The sequence below is a fragment of the Anopheles gambiae genome, chromosome 2 (assembly GCF_943734735.2).
Source record: "Anopheles gambiae chromosome 2, idAnoGambNW_F1_1, whole genome shotgun sequence".
Lineage (NCBI taxonomy): Eukaryota > Metazoa > Arthropoda > Insecta > Diptera > Culicidae > Anopheles > Anopheles gambiae.
The window spans coordinates 10,537,279-10,562,211 of record NC_064601.1 but is presented as its reverse complement, the minus strand read 5'-3'; the positions used below and the strand labels follow the sequence as shown (position 1 = coordinate 10,562,211).

General features: G+C 44.5%; 1 protein-coding gene across 1 annotated transcript in view; it reads left to right on the top strand.

Moving 5' to 3' along the window:
• Nucleotides 1-15,393: 15,393 nt before the first annotated feature.
• LOC1281307 (relaxin receptor 2) overlaps nucleotides 15,394-24,933 on the top strand; it is a 29,821-nt gene continuing 20,281 nt past the window's right edge. The window contains exons 1-2 of the mRNA XM_061645277.1: nucleotides 15,394-17,119; nucleotides 20,327-20,721. Of these exons, the coding sequence (XP_061501261.1) occupies nucleotides 20,676-20,721 (46 nt within the window). The 5' untranslated portion in view covers nucleotides 15,394-17,119; nucleotides 20,327-20,675. The remainder of the gene's footprint in view (nucleotides 17,120-20,326; nucleotides 20,722-24,933) is intronic.

The window sequence follows — 24,933 nt, the reverse complement described above, 5'->3', positions numbered from 1 at the left end:
AAGTCATGACTTTACGATATGTGCATTATAAACTACTCAATCCCCTGTTCATTTCGTGCGACCAGCTTTAAACGATGGGGCTATAATCATTAAACGTTGTTTGCAGCAGGGCAACCCACCGTGGTCATTATGTGCCAGAGGGAGGAAGGTGATAAAGGCTACCGGAACAGGTGGAAACAGCATGTTGGGTCGGCAAGGGTTGAGCTTGATTTTTGCCTTCATCGAAACTGGCCGATGGTTGCAGCTCCGGTCGGTGAAATGCATCCGGTGGAATCATTTTCACACGCTCATGTCCGGTGACCGGCCAGCAGGAACCAATTGTTCTCCCGTGGAACGTTGGCTTCTAGTGCGAATTTCCTGCGGAAAAGGGGTTTTGTGGGGGATTAGTTTAGGTGCGTGCTGTACGCTCATGAACGATTCTACCTTAATTTGGCACCGAACGTCTCGCACCATTCGGCAACAAAATTTGTACGGGTTGAAAGAAAATGTTGGACCATCCAAGGGGGCCGCACACACACACACACACACACACACACACACACACACACACACACACACACACAAACACTGTTGATTCACATTGATCCGGCAACCATGCTCGAGATTCATCGGCATGTCGCCTATGAAACAAGCTCGGCTTTCAGTCTCCTCACACAGATAGAGTGACTGTCGCCCACAGCATGGCCAGCCCTCAGGAAACAAAGGACACAGCACACAAAAAAAGCAGGGATAGACGGAGGGAAAGGAACTATTTTGGAAACTTTGAAGCAAACCTCCCCTCCCCCCCCCATTACATCGGTGTTCTCGGTGCCCGGCAGCATACATGATAGTGAGTGTAATTCAACCGAACACTTCCGGAGCCAGCTGCTAGATAGGTACCGTTTTCGGGTTCGGGTTTTGTGTCGTCGGCACTAACACGGGAGCTTAACTGGAGTTCATGTTTTGGGTGGCCCTAATGTGAGCCACAAACAGAGAACAAAGAGATGGGAGAACAAGCAAGCCGACTAAGAGGGGGGTTTAGTGCACGACGCGTCAAGCCGCTTGCCGCTGCTAATAGGTGATGTAAATACGACGCCATTGCCATAAGCTGAGGAACGCATATTGCCATGTTGAGTTTTAGTTTTGATTGTGTGTGCCATTGCCTGGCTATCTCACTTTTTATCCCTCAAACCCTGCGCCAACTGCCTATCGAAACGTTGCAAATTAAATGTTTACTTTCGCACATGCACATGCCCCCTTTCCACAGCATCAATTAGTCACCGTGACGGGATACGTTGTTTTTTTGCTTCTGCTTTGTTTCGGTGTCTGTCCAGAAGTATTTTGTGTATCCGTTTTGCATGTTTTCCGGCCCATCTGCCAGCTGCAGGTGACCGGTTTTGATGCGAATCGTATTTTTCATGCGCGGAACGAGAATGCAAATAGAAAACGGGTTTTGTGCGAGGGACGCATAATCCAGGTCAACGCATCACCAGCGTGTTCCAGCGGAGATTGATGGAAAACGGCTGCTGTTACGGCGGATTATTTGTGGGGGGTTGAAATCAATTGTAAAAAAAGCTGTGTGGAATGGATAGAGTGATTTTAGGGAAATAATATTATTTTATTTGTTTGTGATGTTTAGTTTTGGGAGAAATGTTTGCTATATTTATTCCCTTATATTCTGTAGTTTTGTTCAAGTAGTTCAAATATTGTACAAGTAGCTACAATGTATTCGCTAAAACAATACAACAAAATCCTTATTTAAAGTATGGAATTGTGAGCGTAACTAAAACCAAACTCTAGTTATTTTACACCAATTGCACCCAGAGCATTATTTTCACACTTGATACCTCTTTTGCACCGGAAAATACATTTCCGGGGACCATCGCTTACCCTTCCGTCGAAATGCACTGCCACAAGAGATGAATTAGCAACATGTAATGCTTTCCAGCAACGTTGTCCACCCAACCATTAAGCTACCGTGTATGTATGGCAACCTTAAACGATAAAACTTTTACGCTTTTGAGTGCTGGTGACCGTTTTCGACAACTTGCAAGAGCAGGTCAACAGGCTGAACTTTGCATTTCCGCAATTGGGCAATCGGTTGAGTAGGACGGAAGGGTAAAAGTTTTGAACACATTTTTCAACACCACCAACAGAAAGCCCCCATAAATGTGTGTTGTGAAATATGATTTTTTTTGTATGTGCGGTACACGAGCAAAAGGCAAGTTCATTGGTTCCCATTGGTCTCAAAAACTGAAGCTTTTTAAACCCAAATTTTAAAACAGGACGAAAGAGTGCTGCGAGAGTGAAACACTGCTGGCAGGGAAATTTTCAATGATTCCTGCACGCTGATGGAAAGCAATGATTTCTTATGAAGGTTCAAAGGGTTCATGTTTCATCGAATGATTCGATTGGATGCAGAAAGTAGGTTTCTAGTTAGGAAAGGCAAAGGCAAAGCAAGAGAATGAACTTTGTGCGTGTGGGTAAACAACACTATCGTAAGTGGTGGCTTCCATTTTTTTACATGCAAAAGTAAGCAAAGAACACATCTCCGCATTCGAACGAGGTCAAAAACTGGCAAAGAGTGTGATGAGTGACTATGAAACTTTGCGAACGCTTTACGGCCACGTTCAACCGTTCGTCGGGCGACAACGCGCAATAACACAGGGGCGGGGAGGTGCAAAATTATGGCCAACGTTTGCAATTTATGATCTGTTATCGTTTTTAAACTTTGCCACCATACAGCGCACACCGGCCTTTGACGTAATGGACGCGTGCGTTCGTTCACGTGTGCCGCTAACCATCGTTGCTTGTGTGCAAAACATTTCCTAAAGTAACGCTCGAAACCAGTTGATAGACGGTTTCATTCATCAGCAGACAATTCGTGTGAAATATTTGTGATTTTCTACGCTAAACGTAAGTCAAGGAGGAATTTGTACAAGCCATTTTAAGACCGTGACGTGCCGTGTAGTACATTTGTCCGAACTTTGTGCATTCATAAACATGTGCGTTTTCGCCTGTTTTTTGATGAGTCAGGTGTTGTTTTTGAACGTTGTGGCTGTTGCAAAACGCGGGAAAATGTGAGAGGGCCACGCGTATGTGAGCGGCATACCCTTGTGGCACTCATTTTCCAGGCACTCAATCAGATAGAGAGAGCACGCGCTGCTCTGAAACACTCAGAGTGGGAGCAGCGACTAACTCTGCGATGACGACAACACAGCTGTTCGTTCCCTTTCGGTCGTGCTTAAAAGGCTTACAATAAATAAATACATAAATACAGTTTAAAAAAGCACACTTACATAACCGTAGCAATCGGCGGGCAACAAATTAGTTGCCGATTACGCGTTGCTATCGACCATGTTTAACGGTTTTCCGAAATCCGATAAACATCTCATAAAAACGAGAGGGATAGTTTAACCGTTAAATGTGAAATAAACACTAGACCTTAGAGTAAATAGCGCACCTTCGCTTTAGTTTCCACGCATTTGTTTATTGTGGTTCGGGGTTGCATGATTGATGTTTGAAATTGGTTTGATTGTTGGTATTGGTAAAATATTTACTCCGCCACAAAGAAATTTCATCCAGCCGCAACTTGATCTCGGTCTACCTCCATGGTAACAGGCTTTAAAAGGTTTTCTTTAGGGTTTCAGTAAGGTCGGTTTAACTGGCGTCGAATTGGAATAATGATTTACTCACACTATACACAAACACATTCACTTCGGCTCCGCATTGAGATTGAGAGGCGTATGGGGCCGTAAGATTTATCCTACAGTACCGAGGGCTTTGACAACGCATTTGCATTACAAAGCAGCAGCGCCGGAAGGCGTGCATGAGATACATTTATGTGCATGAACTATTGAATTCTGTTATATTTTGTGCCTATTTTTGAATCGTTTTTTGCAACCTTTTCATTTTCCGTCATCGTTATGACACGAAGCAATATTTTTATATTATTTATATAATGAATCACTGAATAAGAGCAAAAACCAATCCCCATTCACAAAAGAATCCTCCACGGTTATGGTCAGTTAAGTTAATTTGAATGTAATTAATTCAAGGGTGAGACAAGATCAATTAAAATTGAATGAAATGCCCGAATGAAATATTCCAGTGACCCCCTTCACTTGACCCCCTTGCCCTGAAGTTTCACTTGATGGTGAGAAATTAATCATTGGCATCATTTGAAGTGCTGGCAAATTGCATGATTGTATAATACGCCGTGATGTGATGTACGCCGCTCTACCAGCACGGACCATTTTCGTCCGTTCCAGGGCTGCTGTGTAGTTTGGTTTGGACGGTTTTTGTAATAATACTTAACAATGAAGTCTCCCTGTGCCGGTGCAGCGTGCTTCGTCGATGCAGGCACGACTGTTGATTTATGTAATGGCATCGGAAGGAAGAAGTCTTTTGTAGCTTTCTTGCCATCGCACTCGTTGAAGGACATTGTTATGGGGTAGTGTAAACGAGATCTCATAACCAGTGCGGTTTCTGCGGATCCGTTTGCTTAGACATGACTGGTTTTGCTGTTGCAGCACACAGTGTGGTTGGGGTCGTTGTGCTGACCTTGCCGGAAGAGTCTCAGGCAATAGCGCGATAGTCTCCGAGATAAGGTGGAAAGAAAATGTTTCTCTTTTGCTATTAGGCCGTTGAGGTTCATGTTTCAATTCTCATGCGTAAACAGTAATGCTTTTCCTAAATCGACATAGGTCTGAAAGCAACTAATTTTCCCATTTCATTTCCTCATGCATAATTGTAGCTTTCAATAAATAGTGTTCGAAGTGCTTATGCTACTAATCAACTACTAATCAATCATTCACATTTTCTTTTGCCACCTATTGAATTTCTAGTTCAACAGTTTCCAATCGGACCCATTCGGTTCTTCCTTGCCGCTTTGAAGCTCCTCCCAGCTCCTGGCAATGGTAATGGTAAGGTACGCTTATAAGGTCAACAGTGTGTAATGGAATCGGACGGGATTCCATGGGAGTCAATAAAAGTTCGTTCGGGTCGTTGAAATCCTTTGCTCCGGGCGCGACGTGCACATGAGGAAAATGCACAGAAGCACCGAGCAGCGATTGCAATTGCCATTTCATTGCCACTCGACGGGTGTATGATGTAGCATATAAAGTAGGACCATCGACTGGAACAAATCAAAACTGCTGCACAAACACACCGTCAAGATGCCTGGCGGGGTACATTGTGGTGGAACTGGTGGTGAATTATTGTTTCACCCTGAATGTGTGATTGCGTAAGGTTTGGTTATTAGTTTTTCGTACAATGTAGATGCTCTTCCGGAAGAGCTTTCTGAAACGTTCGCAGAGCAGAGAGCAACATGGGCAGTATGAAGCTATTAAAGCATCTGAACATTTCAAATAACCACATCGAAATGATTGTACATTAAACATCTCCGAAAATGGTTTACATAATTAAGCTTCATAAGATGTGATTTATTTTGTATACCTATCTTCCTGAGTAAGTTACAAGTGGCTAAGCAATGCTCCAGAGTCTACAATGATTGTTCACTTTGTGGATTGCTTTAGATATAAGGGAATTCGTGACGTGAAGGATTCAGATAGGATTATTGGACTGGAAAGTCAATCGATACGAAAGAAAAAGAAATTACACACACTGAGGACACGTTAAGCCGGACACGGTGAAATTCAATTAAAAGTTCCATTATCTCCGTTACGCTAGTTCACCTTTGAATTGAGTCTTGGCGATTGCCTCAAGGGATAGCATTTTTTACCACTTAAAATTCAATGAGAATCCTGTAAACTGCTGACTCTGTTCAAAAGTCACTCATGACCAGAGAGCATAGTTTTGGCATGCAGTGGGTTGTATTGTCCACATTGTAGTGGTTTGAAAATTCTCGTAGGCTAACCATTATAACTAAGGGACACCGTAACGATCCAACTCCTTAATATTCTTAGTAAGTTTCTTTCCCATTGGACCTTCCGTGACCATACCAATTCCCAGTCCTTCAAGATAAGAAAATAACGCAATTCCTGTGACCCAATGAAACCAATCGAAGGCTCCGAATCATAACTGGCTCGTTAGCTTTATCGTTAAGAGTTTTCATCAAAACAAACGCATATTAGTGAAGAAAATTGCTCTCCCGGGAGAATTGCGTGCGATAAAGCGCTTTGGACGGACCCGTTTGCTTGCCCAACTCGATGGACCATCCTGTGTGCCCAGTGTGCATATGGAGCAGTCAAAAGGCGCTAACCGACAGATTAATCTGATGAACCAATGAACGTCTCCGGCAAGGTTTCGGGAAGCGGCAAGCTTTCCATGGAGACGCCCGGTGGCTCATGATTTACAGCTACATTCTTGTGTGGAATCACAGATGAATTATACTGTGCGCAGCTATATCTCATTAGGCCGATATTTATTACACGCTGGCTTAGGCGCACGGGTTTGCTTTATGCGAGCCGTTTCTCGCTGCTTTGGCCAGAATGTGCTGCTGATTCATCGAGAAATTGGAGTTTAATGTACGGGGGGTTCGGGGTTAAAGATGGTTTTTGCCGCGTTTCCGGAACGCTTTCCCGTTTACAAAGCTAAGTGGGGCGATGATAATAAGATGAAATTATTGTTTCCTTTAATGAAGCGCAATGATGCTGCGTTCTGTGATGGATTGAGCCTGTTTATGGGACTTTGGCGGGTTGATCAAACATGAAAACGAGCGTTAATGAGTGTGTAGTTGTTTTGTTGAATCAGTAAACATTAAACCATAAACAGTAACTGTATTCTGCAATTGCTTCTGAAGCGAGAAATTCAACGAAACGCTTCACCGCCAGCGGCGTGACGCAACTTGTTGACTATTATTAAGGCATTCGAAATTCTTTTCGAAATTGAGCTCCAACACGGTGAACACAGGTCAAAGGACAATGCTTTAAAGTGCAACATAAAGTAGTAGCTGGTGTTGAGGATCAACGCGACCGTTTGGATGGTTGAATGTATTACGTCTTAAGCAAACAACGAAACTTTCTGCTTCTTTACGTCGGTCCTGGGCCTCATCTTGCTAAGATTGTGAACGATTTGTTCTGTTGTGGCTGAATACCTTCTGCCACGAATTACCTGGAAGTGTAGAAAAATTCCACGTAAATTGATGAATGATGCGCAAGCATTACGACTCCTAATGGCGGTGATAACTTTGATTGCGATACCTCCAACGCTGATGGCTACGATGATAGAGTAGATGATGAGTGGCAGAGAGAAGTTTTGTTTGCCAAGTTTGTGCTATTCTTGTCAATGTTGCTGAAATAAAGTTGATCTTTGCGGTGGATTTTGCTAGTAACCGCCACATTTCAAGGACAGGCTTCAGTCATGTTTATTTGTGCCATGAAAAATGGTACCCATTTATCGTACATTTTTTGGTCCCGAATTGCATGCCACAAAAGGAAGCGCAAAATTCACTGTAATTATTCCTATTTGCGTCACATTAATTTAAAATTGCACAAACGCGTTGTAATGTTGATTACAGCGTGCTGTCGCTCGCTTGCTCGGTGTAATGCGAACCAGGAATGCTCTCCCCCAGTGATTGATTAAAGGCACGACATGGTTCCGACATTAACGGACGCGCGGTCACAGTGCGGGCAGAGTGATGATGGTCCAGTAGTGAACGATATATTTACATAAAATGACCACCAGTACGACCTCCACCCGGGGTAAGCCCCTAAAGAAGTGGTTCCGTTCACGCCCGAGTGAATCATCTTTCGTCTTCTTCTCTCCCATTTGTCGAGACAGTGCTGATGAGGTTTGAAGTTTGGATGACGATCGTGTGAGTGAGACTCACTTCATTCGACCTGTACGCTCCAGCACGTGAGAGGAGAAGATTTACCGTGGATTGTTTATTATTTTGTAGAGCGTGGTAAAACATGCCAGCGGGAATATGAGCAGTTTTGGTTGAATGTTTGGATTATACCAATATTCATGAAGAAAGCAAAGCTGCAAGTACTTGCCTGAGGAGTCAATCGTCTAGGTGTGTCCCGGTAAAGGTGAAGCATTCAAGGGAAACCACTTGAGAACGACGATGAACGCCAGGTGTAGCAGTCGGTGGGGTAGCTAAGGATAGAATCAACAAGAGATCTATAGCAAGTAGAAAAGGGCTAAATTTAGAAATATTTAACATTTATATCGCCTATTTTGCTGTTGTACAATGTCTCCTATAAAGCAGAGCGGTATGGTATTACAACTTTGTTCCGCTAATTCGTCCGTGTTCCAGCAGCTTTAAACAAATACGTCAGCACTGCACCGCATTCTTGGAACGGTTCCGTTTCCCTCACTTCACTTGTGTTTCTAAATGTAGCTACCGTTGGCAAGGCGCTCCCACCGAACCTGGTTACAGATTGTGTACGGTCAGCAGAGCGGGTGGAACATGCCAAGCTATATCTTCCAAACACACCCGAAGCGCTCGGACCACGAACAACTGCACAAGTAGCTGTCCGTTTCGATTGCTGTTTCTCGCCCACAATTACGCGCGTCTATTGGCAATCGTCCCACGAAACCAGCCCGGAACGTTTGTATCGCACGTGCATATCGCTTCAATGTGTATCAAGCTTACCGGATGCCGGACGCGAAGCAAACAGTTGGAAAATCCATCGTTTCAGACTGCGTTTCAAATTGAATAGACATCTCCAACCGGGCCAAGCCGGGAGCGTCTAAGAATGGGGATAGTTTTACCACTTCATTGAACAGTTTGCAACCAGCAAACTCTAGAGCGTACCAGGGTGGCCAAGGGTTGGAAAAGTTATGTCGCGGAAAAATAAAAACCCCGGCTCTCGGCTGTCGCCTCAAACGTCGTGATGAAATTCTTGCGCCTGTCACAAAATCAAAAAAAGTTTGCTCATAAACAAACGACCGTGCATGGGCATATTTTGCAAAACTGTTTCAGAAGGCTTCAGTAGCTGTCAGGATGTTCTTGTCTTGTTTCTTCTCAGCGTGCAAAATAGAATCAAGGGCAAAAGGATTAGATTCCAGTTCCAGGCGGCTGGTTTGCTTCACGGCACACGACATACACCATGATGCTGGAGCGGGCATTAGGGATAAAGTTTTGCTCGACGGTTTGCCGTTGCCTGGGCAAAGTTTCGAATGGGAATATTCTGAGTGGATGAAATGGAATGAATGATAAATTTTGTCCCAGCATTAGGCGAACCGGAGCGTTTGGCATTTCGTCTCGGAGCGGAAAGATGACAGCGATGATGTCTTCCTGTGCCTGTTCCTGAGCTACAAGCTGTGGTGCATTGTTTCGAAAAGCTTGCGCATATCTGCTCAGAAATGCAATTAAAATGTAAAATAGAAAAGGAACGCTCAACTCAAACCATTGCAATATGCAGTTAATCGATATGAGTAATATTGTATGTTGGGTGTTTAACAGTTTCGTAGAGTGTCTCCAAACATAGAACTGAACTACAAGCTCCATCTCATAATGCCTTTCTTTTAGATTGTCAAAACGTTTGGTTTGTTCCATTTCCCCTAAGCCAAACATGGTAACATTGACACACATTTAATGTACCATTCTGCACCCACAAATTTACGCTCTCACGTTTCGGCACATCGAAACACTACAGCTACCAGATTCGCTTGTGGAACGGCTCCGGTCCGAGGCCCTTTCGAGCCAGATGTCAATTATCGGACAGTTTGCAAAAGTTGACTGTTCGTTATCGGTGCCAGTCAGGTAACAGTCGTGCTGCGGAACGCCTTTACAACCCCTTAATGTCCGAGCGGAAAGGGAAGCTTACGGGGAAGCACGAACAGAACACAAGCGGCGTGCGTTACGCTGGTGCCCGCCAGTGATAATGTAATTAAACGGATCCGTACTGCTTGACAGATTATTGACCGTAGGGCCGGCTGGATCCGATCGTCATAGCTGAAAATGGGCTTTTCTGTCTCTCTCATTCATACATACACAAACACATACATGCACAAGCACAAGCAGGCGAAATTTCTATGGGAAGAGCCCTACCAAAGCCATAAAAGGGACCGACTAGGCAAGGGATATGTGACTTGCAATTGCAATCTGGAATTAAAATCAAATTAAGTTTCGTCCCTTCCGTCCCCGGGGTGCACGCGAGATAGGGCAAAGGATGCAGAAGGACGTCGTGCGAAAAGGACATCCAGCCTCGGAACTCCTCCGCGTGACAGATGTAATAATTTTACTACGCGCGGTGGGTGTGATGTTATAATAAATCACGGACGGGTTGTGCGATCAGCAAAACCGGGGGCGAAGATAATTGTATTACTGCGGCATTACAGGCGCGTTGAAAGCGATTGCTACACTTTGCTGTCATTGTTGATTAAACACATGTACAGAGTGTGCCCAGTATTCTAGGCGAATCCACAGCACCGCTCAATCCATTACGATAAAGCTATGAAAATCGGTTTTTAAACTCAATTATTGAATGGGTTTCATGGCAGCAGCGAAAAGAAATGATGCTGCTCTAAAGAATGACGGCGTGGAGCATACACTAGCCGGCAGGCCACCACTTGGATGTATGCACCCGTACCTCCCCCGCCAGTGGAATGAATGTAAAAGAATCAATTTTACGCTTCGTTTGCATTTTCCTTCCCATCGCGCATCGTGGGTACTACGGTCTCACTATCGCTAACAGATCGGAGGGATGAGTTTTTGTTCCACCCGCTGGAATGGGCAAATATACTGAAAAAAGCCAAAAAAAAACCTGACACACTGGCACCATGCTCTGCATTTTAAAGCTCATTCACTGCACCGTGTCAGCTAATGGAGAAATTGGCTTTAAAAGGGACATTGAGGGTAAGTGATTTTTACGCTTGCTAGCAGCGGATGTAGCGCTTGAGGATTTAAATTTTTACGACGAAAACGATCACATTTTTGCTGCAATTCGGGACAAGCATGGAGAAGCCAAATAGGGAGATAGAGAGAGAGAGAGAGTGCACTCATTCCATTGACTTACCTTACCATTAAGCTGGAGCAGGCAAACGGGGTGCCAACATGGTTTCAAACTGCTCCGTTCGGCCATTTACCGGTACCGGTAAAAGGTTCATTACGGTAAGCTTTACGAGATGACGTCTGGGGCAGAAAGTTTTGCCGAAGCTCGGTGGTTACTTACAGTTTTGGTCATTTTTGTTTTCGTACAAAAATAGTTTAAAAAATCAGTACAAGGAGGCTTTTGCAAAATTTTAATTGAAATTCTTTCAACAGAAATGAACAGCAGCGATGGACGGTTGACCGTCAGTTTGTCTTTTTTTTTAAGGAAAAGTACTTTTCTAGTTAAGGATGGGATAAAAATGTTTGCTCATTAAATGGCATCATCTTGTAACTGGAAACATCTTGTAAGCTTTATAATTGGAAGCATTTTGTTTTTTTTTGACATCAAAAGCTCGGCATAGTTATTAAAACCGTACACGGAAGGAGTTGGTTTCTGAAAAAAAACCCATGATTTTCTACGCTACGCTGATTAAGCTGACCCTCGAAACAAGAAGAACGTTGACTTGCGATGCTGCTTTATACACAATTTCATTCATAAATTCTACGAAAAAGGTACAATCTATGGTTTGTCGTTGCTTGTTGCCGTGGTACTCCCGTCTCCCAATAAGTACTAATTTCACCACATTTTCCAGGAACATCTTCCGCCTCTGACGTGATTGTCGTACTTGCCACATCTGCTACCACATGGTTAATCTTCCTGTGAGCTTTTAAAAAAAAAGCTCTCTCCCTATTTTTTGCCAACGCGAGGACCTCTTTCTTCCGAGGGGGTGCGTGGCAAGCAGTGGCAGCATCCTCACTCAGACGATCGTAAACCAAAATAAACCACACCCTTTCGTGCAGCCAGCAGCCAAGCAGCTAGTCGTCTGTAGCTTTACTTACACTTCCGGACCACATGCAGGCTGGGCGGTGTGCTAGTCGTACAGCTTTAAATTACGATATAATACCGGCTCGAGCTGCTTACGGTCACTGGCAGCTAGAATGAAGCACTTTGTTTTCCGGATCGCACCAGTGAAGCGAAGGAAAGCAAGGAAAAAAACCCGAAACGAAAGCAACGAAATCATTGTATCCCTTTTTTTTGCTCCTTTGAATGTGCTAGCTAGCGAGCTGTAGCTGTAGCGTATAAATATTCTGTCTGGATCGTCAGGAGATCTGCAGACGCTGGACGCCATAAGCCGACGACCGCTTTTGTTGCTGCTGATGCCACCGACACCGGCAGGTCGGTTAGATTTTTATGTATCGGAAGAAACAAACGATGCTTGGTGCGATTCGTATGCAATGGTGCAAAATGCGGAGGTAGTAGATCAAGTTTAAAGTGACTCCCCGTTTGCCCTGCTTGCCGGCATGTTAAAGCCGGCACGTACGGCACATCGATTTTCGTGCGTAACGTGTTTGACTGGTTACGCCAAAAACGTAAGCAGCAAGCGAACATTGGTTCGATTGATTTCGCTGTCAATGTGCGTGTTACTTCCTGTATTTTCTTCCGCCAAGTGCACGGGCCAAGTACCATGTGCTGTCGCTGGCGCCACCGGGACCGACGGCCCGAACCATTTGCACCGCGGCGAGACAAGCCGTTTTTGTTCGTGTTTGGTGCGGTACGGGTGGGAAGGTTGGTTTTTTTTTGGGAAGCAGTTCGTTTTTATATGCGACCATATTTCATATCGCTCCACCCGCTCAACGCTAGTCGCTCGTAAAACCCGCGGAGAAGCGTAAGTGGAAATAGATTAGAAGTGGGCGTACGGTTTGCCCCACTCTCCACAACGGTGCGAATATCCCTGCCGGTATATTGCGAGACGGTGTTACCATATGAAGCGTGTTCTAGCTTAGTAGTTGGTGCCAAAAGTCACCAATCTGCCTCTTAGTAAGACAGTACACCAGTGTCGGGCTGCTTATTGGGGCAGTATGTGAAGCTTCCGGTTCATGCATATGTATGGAGTGTAATGGCACTGGTGTAGGAAAAAACAGGGGAAATCTGCCCGATACGGAACTTTGTCGCAAACAGAGAGAACCACTTTCATCGTAGTAATTGAACAGGAGAAAAGTACGATAAAAGTTTCTGCAGTCATTTAATAAATACAAAGTGCAATTGTGGCCAGCTGTTTTGAAAGTGGTGGTTTAACTTGGAAAATTAAAATTGAAGCTATTTTGTGCAGCAAATTGCATACTTTTGGGCGCACTTTGATGAGAAACTGCGGGCGCTTCTTCAAGCTCTCTAAACAAATTTTGCCTTTACTCTAAACAACCTATCGCCCTCATGGATGCTGCAGCAAAAACAATTCAAAATATTAAAAAGCCATTTTGTAACGCACTAATCGGGACACTAAACAACTCTGCCTTTATTCCGCGCGGCACAAACCAATGCAACCCATCGTTTAAGTGCCGAACCGTATTTGTTACGCTAGAGCTCGTTCACCGCAACCATTTGTCACCGCACCACGACCATTGGCGTGATGCGAGTAATCAGCACAGCTTATTAATTAAATCCACGCAAGCGACACAAAATCCACTCTGCCCCAAACAAAAAACAAAAACGCTACCATCAAATGATGTTCCAATTGGATGACAAAACGGTTAAAGGGTCGGCAAAAAACGGCTCGCCTCGCTCGTCGATTATCGTTTATAATCGTTTATTTAAATACCGCTGGGAGAACGGCGTCCACCGGATGGCTCGTGCCATCGCTGGAAAATGGTTTCATTATCAGCGCAAACGGCACAGCCAGTGTCCCATTGAGCAGCTGGCATTTGGGGGAGCCCCCACATCGAGGTTTGACGAAGGGAGTGAGGTGGTTTTTTTTTCTCTTCATTTCCATGATTAAATGCGACAAATTAGATGAGTCCCGGAAGGCACACGGTCCGTTTGTTCGTAGCCATTAATCACGATGCGATGGCGCTGGCGGAGGCTGCCATGCCAAATGATACCCCGCTCGGCTGGATGCATTCCGGAGGGGGCAGCAGGCACACGTGCTTGATTTTTGCCATGACCCAGTTGACGGGTGATGCAAACAAATGCACCTAAACGTACCCGATTTGATTTCCATCTGAAAGTTCCAATCCCGGTAGGCGCACAGATTTCGACCGCTTAACACCCGACCGACTACCACCTGTTAAAAGTCGGCAGGATTAGGCAGTACCAGCCACGAACCGGGTGCTGAAAGTTGGCCAAACTGAGGGTGCGAGGAGGGGAGGGGAGAAGAAAATTTATCTCCCAGCAGAAGTCTTTTACTGCCGGAGCGAAATTTATTACTACCGTCATCATCATTATCACGGGCATCATCGTCTGGTTTATGTCGAGTGCATTAAGCGGGGGCCATCTCACCTGGGGGTGTCATTGGGGGGAAAACCTTTCCACAGCTTGGTTCCGCAAAACTAATCGTACACGGTGCTGATTTTAGTGCGCAGATTAGTAGCGAAAATTATGGTTAATACTTTACGCCATAATTCAGCGCTGGTTGATTATGGCGAAGGTACGGCTCAGTAGAGTGTAAGTGCAGGAGGTGAGGTCTTTTTGCTAAGCGGCTTAATTATTGTGTGTTATTTTAATGGGCTCTCATTTGCGAGGTGTGTGGTAAATGATTCTGGCCGCAATGATCATTTGCTAATATGAGCCTCCTCTTTATCGTGTTGTTGTTTTAAAATCTACAGTTACTTTTTGATATATGAGCGGCGGAAAGCATAGGAAATTGATTTCGTTGTTGAGCGTAAAAAAGACTGCTTTCCAAACACAAAAAATTTAGCTAATTTTGGGTAAAGCTGAGGTGGTCCTCACGATTGATCAAAAATCTAATGTAATCTAAAAAATGATAGATTTTTGGGTAAAAATAATTAAACATATTGATAAGATATGGTATGTTGAAAGTAAATTAAAAAATATGTGAAAAACATGTCCAAGGTGCGTACATAGTGAGGTTTGTGATTGGTTTGACTAATCTTCAAAATTGTTAACATTGAATTTGTGTTATACTGTATAGCTTACAATGTTATTTGCTTTTAGTACACCATCATAGCAGAATTTTGTGTAAAGAATAAAGTCTACAAAAAGCTTTGAACTTTATGGTTTTAATGATTAAGCAAATGGCCACCATCATTATCACTTTTTGGAATTCCTTATGTTTTGATGCAAGAGAGGACACGTGTGAATATTTTTAGAATTTCTCATTCTTAGTAATATTAAATGTTAATTTTTGTAAAGATTCAATCTTTAATTTCTACTAAACTAAATCCAATTGGCCAAAATGAAGCAATTATTTGTAAACATTCCTGCACTCACTTGGAAGCAAAACCACTCCCCACTCGATTATGCTCACTCGCACGCATTGGAAAGGAACTCACGAAACTCACCCACGACATGAGTGCTGATGCTGTTGCTGCTGGTGCTGCCGGCACGCACTCAACTCACGGTGACCAAAAACACGAGCGCCAAACCAACCAGCCGGTCCAACCTTGGCGTCTTCTAGCGGCACAGCCATCGTTTCAGTGCGTTCGTGACCGTGGTTTAGCATTGACGGCTTTTCGCCCTCATCTACTGGGCCGTGGCGCAGTTTCCTTGCTTGCTGTACACACTACCCGTACACTACACAGGAAGCGTGACTCACCGTTTCCATGGATACGTTCGGGAGGGTTACGAGCGGTTGCAACAGTCACAAACCAGTGCAACACCACCGATCCGGATGGCAGTGTAGAAAGTGCATCGCTGCACATTTGTCGTTACTTCACTCGCTGCGTGTCCTTCGCTAGTGTGTGTGCGTGTGTTTTATACATGCCATTTTCTGGCACTATTTTCCAACTTCAACATCGTGTTTTCTGTAGTGAATGTAGTCGTAGTTTTTACCTCGCTCGCCCTCACTGGTAGTACCAATGGCCTGTAAATATTCTGCTACAAGTTTTAACACCTCTACCAATGCCCAAAACGCGACCTGTGCTTGTCAAAAGTTTTGTGCAAAGAGTGCCGTGTTGCGTGTAAATATGAGTGTGCTGTATTTTTTATCCTAACCTACAGACGATCGTAAGATTTTAAAACCTATGTAGTCCCTAGAGCGGTTCCAATGTTTCTCCGTCTCTCTAACCTTCTTCGCCATTTCTCTCTCGTGTGTGTGTGTGTGTGCGTGTGTTTTCTCCTTTTGTCCTACCACAACCGTCCACGCAGTGCCGCGTGGTAACCGTGCAAGCCGCAAATCTTAATGTCAATTTCATCCCACTAACCGCAAACTTTCGCTGTCGAGAGTTTTTCGGCGACCATTCTCCTCACGGCTCATCCTACCATTTTATACCATCCTGCATCTCGTATCGATACGACCTGTGTGTGTATATGCGATTATTGTTCAGTGTGATCAGTGGATGTGTGTGTGTGTGGGGGGGGGTCCTGGTGTGAATTTATCGCTACATGCAGGAGCAATAACTCGTGAGCATAATTTAACGGCGCACGCATAAAAGATGGTCAAAATTGGTGCTGTGAAATTGCCATTTTACTGTCTGGCATGGGTGCAACTGGTGAGCGTGCGGTATTGAAGTTGATCGTTACCGTGCCCGTGGTAATGCGTGTTACATCCTGCGAGGAGCTATAATGTGATACAGCAGCCTTTTTTGTAAAGTGCGTGTGTATGTGTATGTGTGCAAAGCGTGTTTTAATGTACAAAATGGAGTGTGAATTGTTTGTAATCGTAAAACGAATTGTAGTGTGTAATAAAAGCATATTGAGTACGATCGATAAGCTGCGTGTGTGTGTGTTTATTGTTGATGCTGATTGAACAAAAATTGAGAGCATCAAATCCGGGTGTGGCAGACAGGAGGATAAAGCATTTGCATAGATTTATGACTCGTTGTCTCGTTGTAAAATAACAACACGCACTGTGTGCACTGTAGCGAAAGCTCTTCCATTCCATTAAATTAAATCCACCAACGGAATCGATTTTGTGTGATGAAAACACAAAAAATATATACAAAAGAAACGATCCGATGCTTAAAGCACTAGTTTGAAGCTTCATCCCCGTTTTGGAGTCAAATATTAAGCGATTGCTGCACCCATGCCGAGTGGGTCATAAATTAATTACCCAGAGTGTGCCATTCTAATCCGATTGTTTGTAAATTTATGAGCTAATCGGTCTCGGTTGCATCGAGCTGCACCTGCTGTTGACTGTTTGGCGCTAAGCGTAAAACAAACGTCGCCAACCTTACGAGAAAAAGGTAGGTAAAATGGTCTCTAGTTTGCTTCATACACTTCGATTGTGTGTACTACAGATACCTTTTATCACCGTTAAAATGTTTCAACCTGGACCCACCTGGCTGTTAGATAACGGCAACTCGATCATGTTCGGGACCGACGCAAAGTGATAGCAAAACTGCCATGTAAAGCAAAAAAAAACAAACAAACGTCCTCCATCATGCGGTGCTCTGAGACATTTAACTTATCAGTAAACACCTGTTAGTGGCACTTTCGGTCAATGTTTCCTTACCGCACGAGACACCGGGGCGATGTGTTCTGGAGCTTAAAGCCGTAACTAAACAACACTGCCTGTACGGTGACCCCGGGGCTGCCAGGAAGCCTCCACGCTGTGCGGTTGTGGAAGTTGGGCTGAAAACTTCCAACAACGGTTGCGGTTATGTAAAGCTTTTCCAATGAATTTACTACCCATCCCCATGGGAACGGTCTCGATGTTCAGCGATGAATGCAGTAAAAGCGACTCGTGCCGATGCTGGACTTGCTGTTGCTAGCTGACTTCTTGTGTCTTTTCGTGGCTTTTAAGAGGCAGACAAAAGCAAACCAAATCAACCAAAAAAAAAAGAATAAGAAAACCCACAAGTCACTGGCAAACTTATTTCACACCAGCTGTAAAGCATCACTTCGTCGGATGACCAGTGGAAAGGAGGGCTGGTGAGAGAGCTCTCGCGGTTATGAATCTTTGCAAATTTCTTCCCCACACTTGAACCTTTCAAACTCACGAACCTAGTGCGATAGAGATGGTTCTAGAACGGGACCGTTTGGTGGGGCTGTGCACCGGAAAGGTTTTCCTGCTTTGAGAAGTTTTGTTGAGAAGATTATAGCGGCAATTGATTTACAATCCACAGTCCACTTTTTCCCGATTGCAATTGCATTCGTATATTCGTCTGCACTTGACTGTTGCTTCGAGTTGGAAGGGAAATAAACTTTTCGTGGAAAAGCTTAATAAACTGTACTTTTTGTGTAGTTTATTAACGTTATATTCATTCAATGCACTTGGCATTGAAGGAAATGAATTGATTGAATTTTAAATTAGCGTTAAAGGTGACTAAAATAGTTGTGTAGCCATGTTTAATCAGTTGAATTTCAGTTTGAAGAGGTCTTTACCAATATGAAATGATCCTAGAATATTATAAAGCTCATGCAATTTATAAACGTTAACATACTGTTCATATAGCTTTGCTTCTAATTGGAATTGAAATCACCAGAGCTGTAATTAATTTCAATGGATTATGTTTACGCATCCAATTCACATTTGAACCAGATAACTTTCCAATCCGAATTTGGTTCAGATTCAATCTATCTGTAAGCGTAAGTGAGATTTTTTATTAATGCTTTCTTTATCACTCGATTACGATTGATTTACAGCTCATTCAAGAGTTTGTTTGAATTAACAGTTCTGCAACAATACTTACCAACTTGCTTGCACGCCTCCTATCGGCACCTTAACAGTGACCCCTGTCGAAACATCTGCCACATCGTTAAGCAAGTACAACGATCCATAATTTCAGCCGTATATTCAATAATATACGCCCAACACAGCCCCCGCGTGCCGCATACTATCCAATAAACAACCGATTACGATTATTCGATTTTGCTACGCGAAAAATTGAACACCTGCCAAAATCGCTCGCAAGTGCACATTCCTTTCCCCAGCACTGATCTGGGTGATTGGGGAGCTAAAGGTGGGAGGTGGTGCGACTCTTCCAGTTGTACCGGTGTAATTCGTGATCGTACATTTGCACATAATGCCTGGTTACAACCGCACCGTTTCAGCGGATCGCAAATGACGCGCCAGTGTAATGTGTTAGCGATACACAGCGAACCAAAAGCGGGCGAACGTTATCAAATTAATCCACCCGATTGGCCCGGCGGTGGCTATTTGTTTTCCTTTGCCGCCCGACCGTTACCAATAAGAACGCGCTGAAAACTAATTGGATGAAAAATGTGATTTTAGCGGTTTGAAAAATGAGAGCGAGGAGTGTGTGTGTGCCGGTGATTCGAGCGATGTATGTTTCACCTCCTTGGGCGCTGGAGGTAGCTAGTCCGGGCTAGTACGCGGCCGTCTAGACGAGCATGATAAATATTTATACGATCGTAACGCACCACTACGCGCATCGCTTCGTCAGCGTCATCGGACACAGTGAAAGCAATGTGTTTAGATAAGAAGTTCAATGGTTGTTGAGCGAACAAGTTGCGTTCTTGTGTGTGTGTGTGTGGTTTGCCGCTCGGCGATATCTCACGCGCGGGAAAGGGTATGTACGGGCAAGGGGTTTGCGCGAGCACTGTAAACACGCTTGTTACAGCATAAGTTCCCGGGGCACATGTACGAAAGCAAGAGGTTACTAAACTGCACTAATAATCGTAAAGAAAGCCAATCTTACTTTGGTGGAGTTTTGTTGATGATGGTGGTTAAACGCACAAACACACAGGATGGGGCAGGATGTGGATGGGGAAAAATTTGAAGAGCGTATGATTTAACCTTCCCCCTATTGTTGGAACTACGAAGCGATGGTACGATAACGTACACAAAAGTTCACTGCGCTGTGTTGCGGTTGATGCTGTTGGGTAGTCGACTACAACGGGAGCATATCTTGCATCTTTATGTTTAAATGGTGGAAAAGTACTCGCTCCCACCGAAGCGAAAAGCGTATTTTGGTGAATGCAAAAATCGATTTTTCAGATACAAAAAAACGATTATGCCAACCGATAACGAAACACTGATAAGAGACGCGATCACCAAAAACATTTACCCGAATCGCGCGGTCCCCATCAGCAAGGCAACAACACGACTCATTGTCCCTACCGCTAAACCAATCCGGGCGGACGGAAAAGCAATCAAAGTAAGCGCAAATGCATTTTCCCCCTTTCCAGAGATGGGCGAAAGAGTTTTGGCTGCCGCTCAAGAAACAAGAAATCGTTTTCCACTTCCAGTCCGCGTTTATTCCACGTTGTTTTGTTGCGCTGATTCATTCATTCATTCATTACTGTTTATGGGGAATGGAGGCTCCCTCGGTTTCCGGCTGGTGGCAGTAAAATGGTGCCTTTTCTTCCACCTCATTGAGGTGGCGCGCATCAAATCAGTGCTGAAAAGCTGCCCTGCTTCTCTAATGGTTCAAAACTCATTCAATTTTATGTCTCTTCTTTCTTTCTCTCCCTCTATCTCTTTGCAGCGGACTCGATACGACCGTGTTTGTGTTCACGCTAAACAACGAACTTCCAAGGACAGCGCTCTACGTCACTGTTTTGTGCCTCACTGCGAAGGATTAAGCTCACCGGGGGAAGGGAAAGCGAATTGGTGTGAAAGTGGACCGGACGACTAATCCCGTTGACGCCCTACCGGAAGGTCGGTCAGTGATCGGAAAAAAGAAAATTAATCCTTTCACGCTTCGCTCCGCCCGGCCAGCAGTAACGCAATTAAGTGTTTAGAGGCGCGTGTGTTCTTCGTGCGGAGTTCTTAGTGAAACAGACGGGGCTCAGCGTAAGTCAGCGCGTTTGCTGGTTATAATCGTAACTCCTGCCATGAAGCTACTGGTGGGACTTTTGTTCCTTTCTGCAGTCAACTTTGGTAAGTTGCCCGTTCTACCACATCCAGTTGCAGGAAACAAAAGATTCAATCTGTGGAAAATATTGATCATTCGCCCGCTTTGAGGCTTTGAGTGTAGGCGCCCGGCGCTACACTGCGCGTAAGCTCAATAAGTCGGTGGAAGTAAAACACAAGCTTACCCGCCGTTAAAGGCAAATCCTGCCCTTTCTCTCTCTCTCTCTCTCTCTCTCTCGCTCTCTCTCTCTAACTCTCTCTCTCTCTCTCTCTCTCTCTTCACCGTCTCCAACTGTACGGTACTGGGGAAATTGGGGTTCGAAAAGCGACGGTATATATCGGTGGCAATTCATTTCCGGCGTACGCGCGGTTTGCGGGTCGCGCCAACGCGCCTACGGAAGGCAAGACGCTCATAAACAGATGCAGCTTTATGAGGCTTTTTGAAAATCGAGGGAAACTGTTTGCACTGATATGGATCTGTTCGGGTAGTTCGGTTAGGTTAAAACAATGGCCAAAGGTTCGGCCAGTGTGAAGCGTGAAGCGAAGGAAGTAGTGCGCGGAGGTTGAATAATGCTTTCGCGGGGAAAAGGCAAAATCTGTGGCATTGTTTTGCAACTGCAGCCAAGTACGGCCGGTGGAGTTATTACGGCTTTCTGTGCTTTGTTTTAAATTGCCTTCCAATGATAGTACTGGTAAAGTCTTTTGCTGAGGGAGAGTAATAGAGAAACTTTTCTTTTTTTTTCATTTTTAGAGAAACTGTTTCATTCTCGTTGAAGTATTACAGTACATTGAACTATTTGGAGACTGATAATGGTGGCATAGTGCACGCTGAATGTTTTATATAGAAATGATTGGGTTTGTGGGAAACTGTTCCAAAAGTACGAATGTCATTACACACGCTGCTATTTATTCTTCACGACTATGGAGCGTAATAATTTTAACCCATCCTGACCATGAACCTGCTGGCCGTGAGGCAGTGTAACGGATGATACGATGAGGTCATTACCGGCTATGCAATTTATTCCCGAACATGAACTCCATTTGGTTCAACGCACATACAAACACATCCACACACACACACACAAAAGCAGAAGCCAAACAGCGTTTGGTCAGCGTCAGACAGCATCGCGTCATATTCCATTAAAACGACGAACGATACCTTTGTTTGACATTCAATCATGTCGCAGCTGCACTGGACAGGACGGGAAGCAGGGGTAGCAGCTTCACCCAGCCGTAGGGGTGTGAAAAAAAAACGAGCGTAGGCCTTGAATTTCATGTTCCATGCACTCCCCCTGGCTGGCTGTGAAGATCGATTTATTTCTTCACCAACGCAGAGTTAGCTGCTGCTGCTGCCGGTTCCATTGTCGTTAACAGGACGGTGTTTGCAGCAAGCAAACATAATTTGCGTTCCGTTACTCCGGTACGGGTGTGTGTGTATGTGTGTGTGAGAGAGAGAGAGAGAGAGAGAGCTACACAGAAAGTGTAAGCTTTTAGCTGTAGATGATTGACGGATGTGGGTGGCTCAACGGCGATACCGAGCCGAATGTATAATTTTGTTTTACCAAAAGAAGGAGGAGAAACAACACACAAGCCCTGTATAATTATTTTCCAACATTTCTCACGACGACTTCTCCTGCCCATGTTTAGCCCAGATCAACAAGTTCTGCTGGCAGAACTTGTTTGCTTCATCGTCCTCAATTATTCATCTGCACGGAACGTCACGTGTTCAGCGATGGGACTGGATCATACAAATTTGAACCACATTTTTCTTTCTTTCTTGGATATGGATTTGGAATTTGTGGAGTTAATTCTACCCTTGCCGTCCCATCGGTGGTTTGATTGCACTGTCACTTTCATTGCAATCGTCTGCCATGCTACGTGACAAGGGTTTTTTTGCGGTACCTGGTTTGGGCTCACCTACTTGGCAGGGTATGTAATAGCGCACCGATCGTATGATTATTGCACGAGTGAATGTGGAAAGTGTGGTGGAGTGGCGGTGTAGGCACCACTTGCTAAAATGACAGACGGAAATGGCATAATGAGAAAGGTTTACCTACGAACAAAAAAGGGAATTTCCTTCTCGGAAATCATTGTATGGAAAACAAATAGCACAACGGTTGAAGAATTACGCTAGGGTGTAGCGTAAAAAGCTAAAAACAGACATTACGTTTGCAGTGAACCTTTTCAAACAATTAAAAAGGGTTATATTTATACTCTTGGGAATGCTGATGACTAAATAATTAACCACTTTTGTTGATTTTGATTAATTAGCGAAAGAATATCAATGCAAACATCAAGAAAGTATTCCCGATTTTTGTTTAGAACTTTAAACGACGCAATATTTACCTTTCCTATCAATTATCGTTCAAACCAATCAATGCGTCTTTTGTAGAATATTGTGATTGTAATATTTTACTCTCCAAATTGTCTGTTTTGATCTCATTCCACCTTAAGAACTTCTCAAGATTTTCAGCAGAAAATACACAACAACGTCTGATTACTAAGCCAACACGAGCTCGAAAAAATCAAAGAAAACACACATCGTGAGCCATTTCCGTGGAGACATAAAATACCCGCGCAAATGGAAAGGGTTTTTCCCGTTGCCAAGTGGCGCAGCATGGCGTGGTGCAGATAAGCGGCTGGTGGTGCCCCCCTAACCACGCCAAATTTATCGTTTGAGTATTTGTTCAATGATGAAACGTTGGCATGATCATGACGCGGGGGGGTGGGGGTGAGATAACCGGAACGAAATACCGCACCGAAATAATAAACAGTTCGGTGGATCCGCACGCGGTTTCCTTCACAACGATATATACAACGCGCCACCGATCGGAGCCAATCACGTGGCCTCGAAATTCCAACACGATAGAATCCAGTGAGATCTTCCGTTTTCTGAGTTGGAAATCCGTTTTACACCTGGCAAAAGAGCGACGATGGATTGCATCCCCCCTGCTTTTTTACTCTTCATTGGCCGACCTTTGGTTGTGCCCGTCTGGTACAAGAAGAAGAAGAAGAAGAAAAAAAAAAGGGAGTTTTCCTTCGACCGTCATTTGCACAGCAATTTATCATTCATTTCCCCCATTTCGGGGGGGGCAGCGCCAAATGGGAAGGGCGAAAGAAATGGATGCGGAACCCCCTTTGATGGTTTTCTTTTTTGTTGGGAGAGAGAGGGACGGCCTTCCGACTAATGGATGTAAATATTTATCCACGTAATCGAACGGTGGGATTATCATTTATTGGCTTATCCGGCGTTGGGTGGGGATTCACCCCCCCTCCGAATCGATGATAGTGCGATGGGGGTTAAAATACGACCCATTTGCATGACCTACCTCCCCTCCCCCGTTCCCTGGAGGTCGTTCGGATAAATGGTCGGAAAGGAAAACCGTGTAGTGAGGAAACCTCGCCACAAGGGTAAACCTCGCCAAATTATCAGCCTTCAACAGCAGGGTGGCCGACGACGGGTGGATTGAAACGGATCGGTTTGATCTTATCGCCAATGCCGGAATGGTGGTGCGTTTCTTTGTCAGGGAAATTCAGGTCACACCAACAGGTTGCCACAACAGGTTGCAGTAATGGATGGGTTTTGTTTTCATCCACACAGAGGTACTGCGTGCTGTTGCGTATTTTGAGCGCTGTTTGATAAACCCCATAATGATTGTTCCGTGGCGAAAGGAGGTGGTGGTTGAAGCAGGTTGGGTGGCAACGTCGTTGTCAAAAAAAAGCAACACTCCAATTATCTTGATTGCCAATCATTACGACAGTTGGTTGCTATTTGCATTTCCGGTGATGATAATGATATGAAAAGAGGGAAATACTGTACTTGGAAAGGAAATGGTGTAAGCTTTAGAAAGAGCTTTACTGGAATGAGGCGCATAATGCATACTGTGTTTGTCGTAAGATTTATACAAGTTTTAGTCATTTAAAAAAAACGGTTAAAACGAAGCAAAGCATTGCGAAACAGATTCAACTAACACTTTATCATTGCTGGAAGAAACTCAGAAGGCAGAATGGGTGTTGCGCGTCTCTTGAGCGCCTGCTCATTATCCCACCCATCAACACGGGTACCGCCTTGTCAACGAGAAAGTTAAGCGGCCAGCATGATCTGACCTAATCCTGATCAGCCGAGACTTGCAAATTACCACTACAGTACAGACAGTACGCGGTGAAGCGGTGTGTTTGTGCCGTGCGGTCGGCGGTGTCTCATTTTGCATATTCAGACGCAATGGCGGATGAGATGAT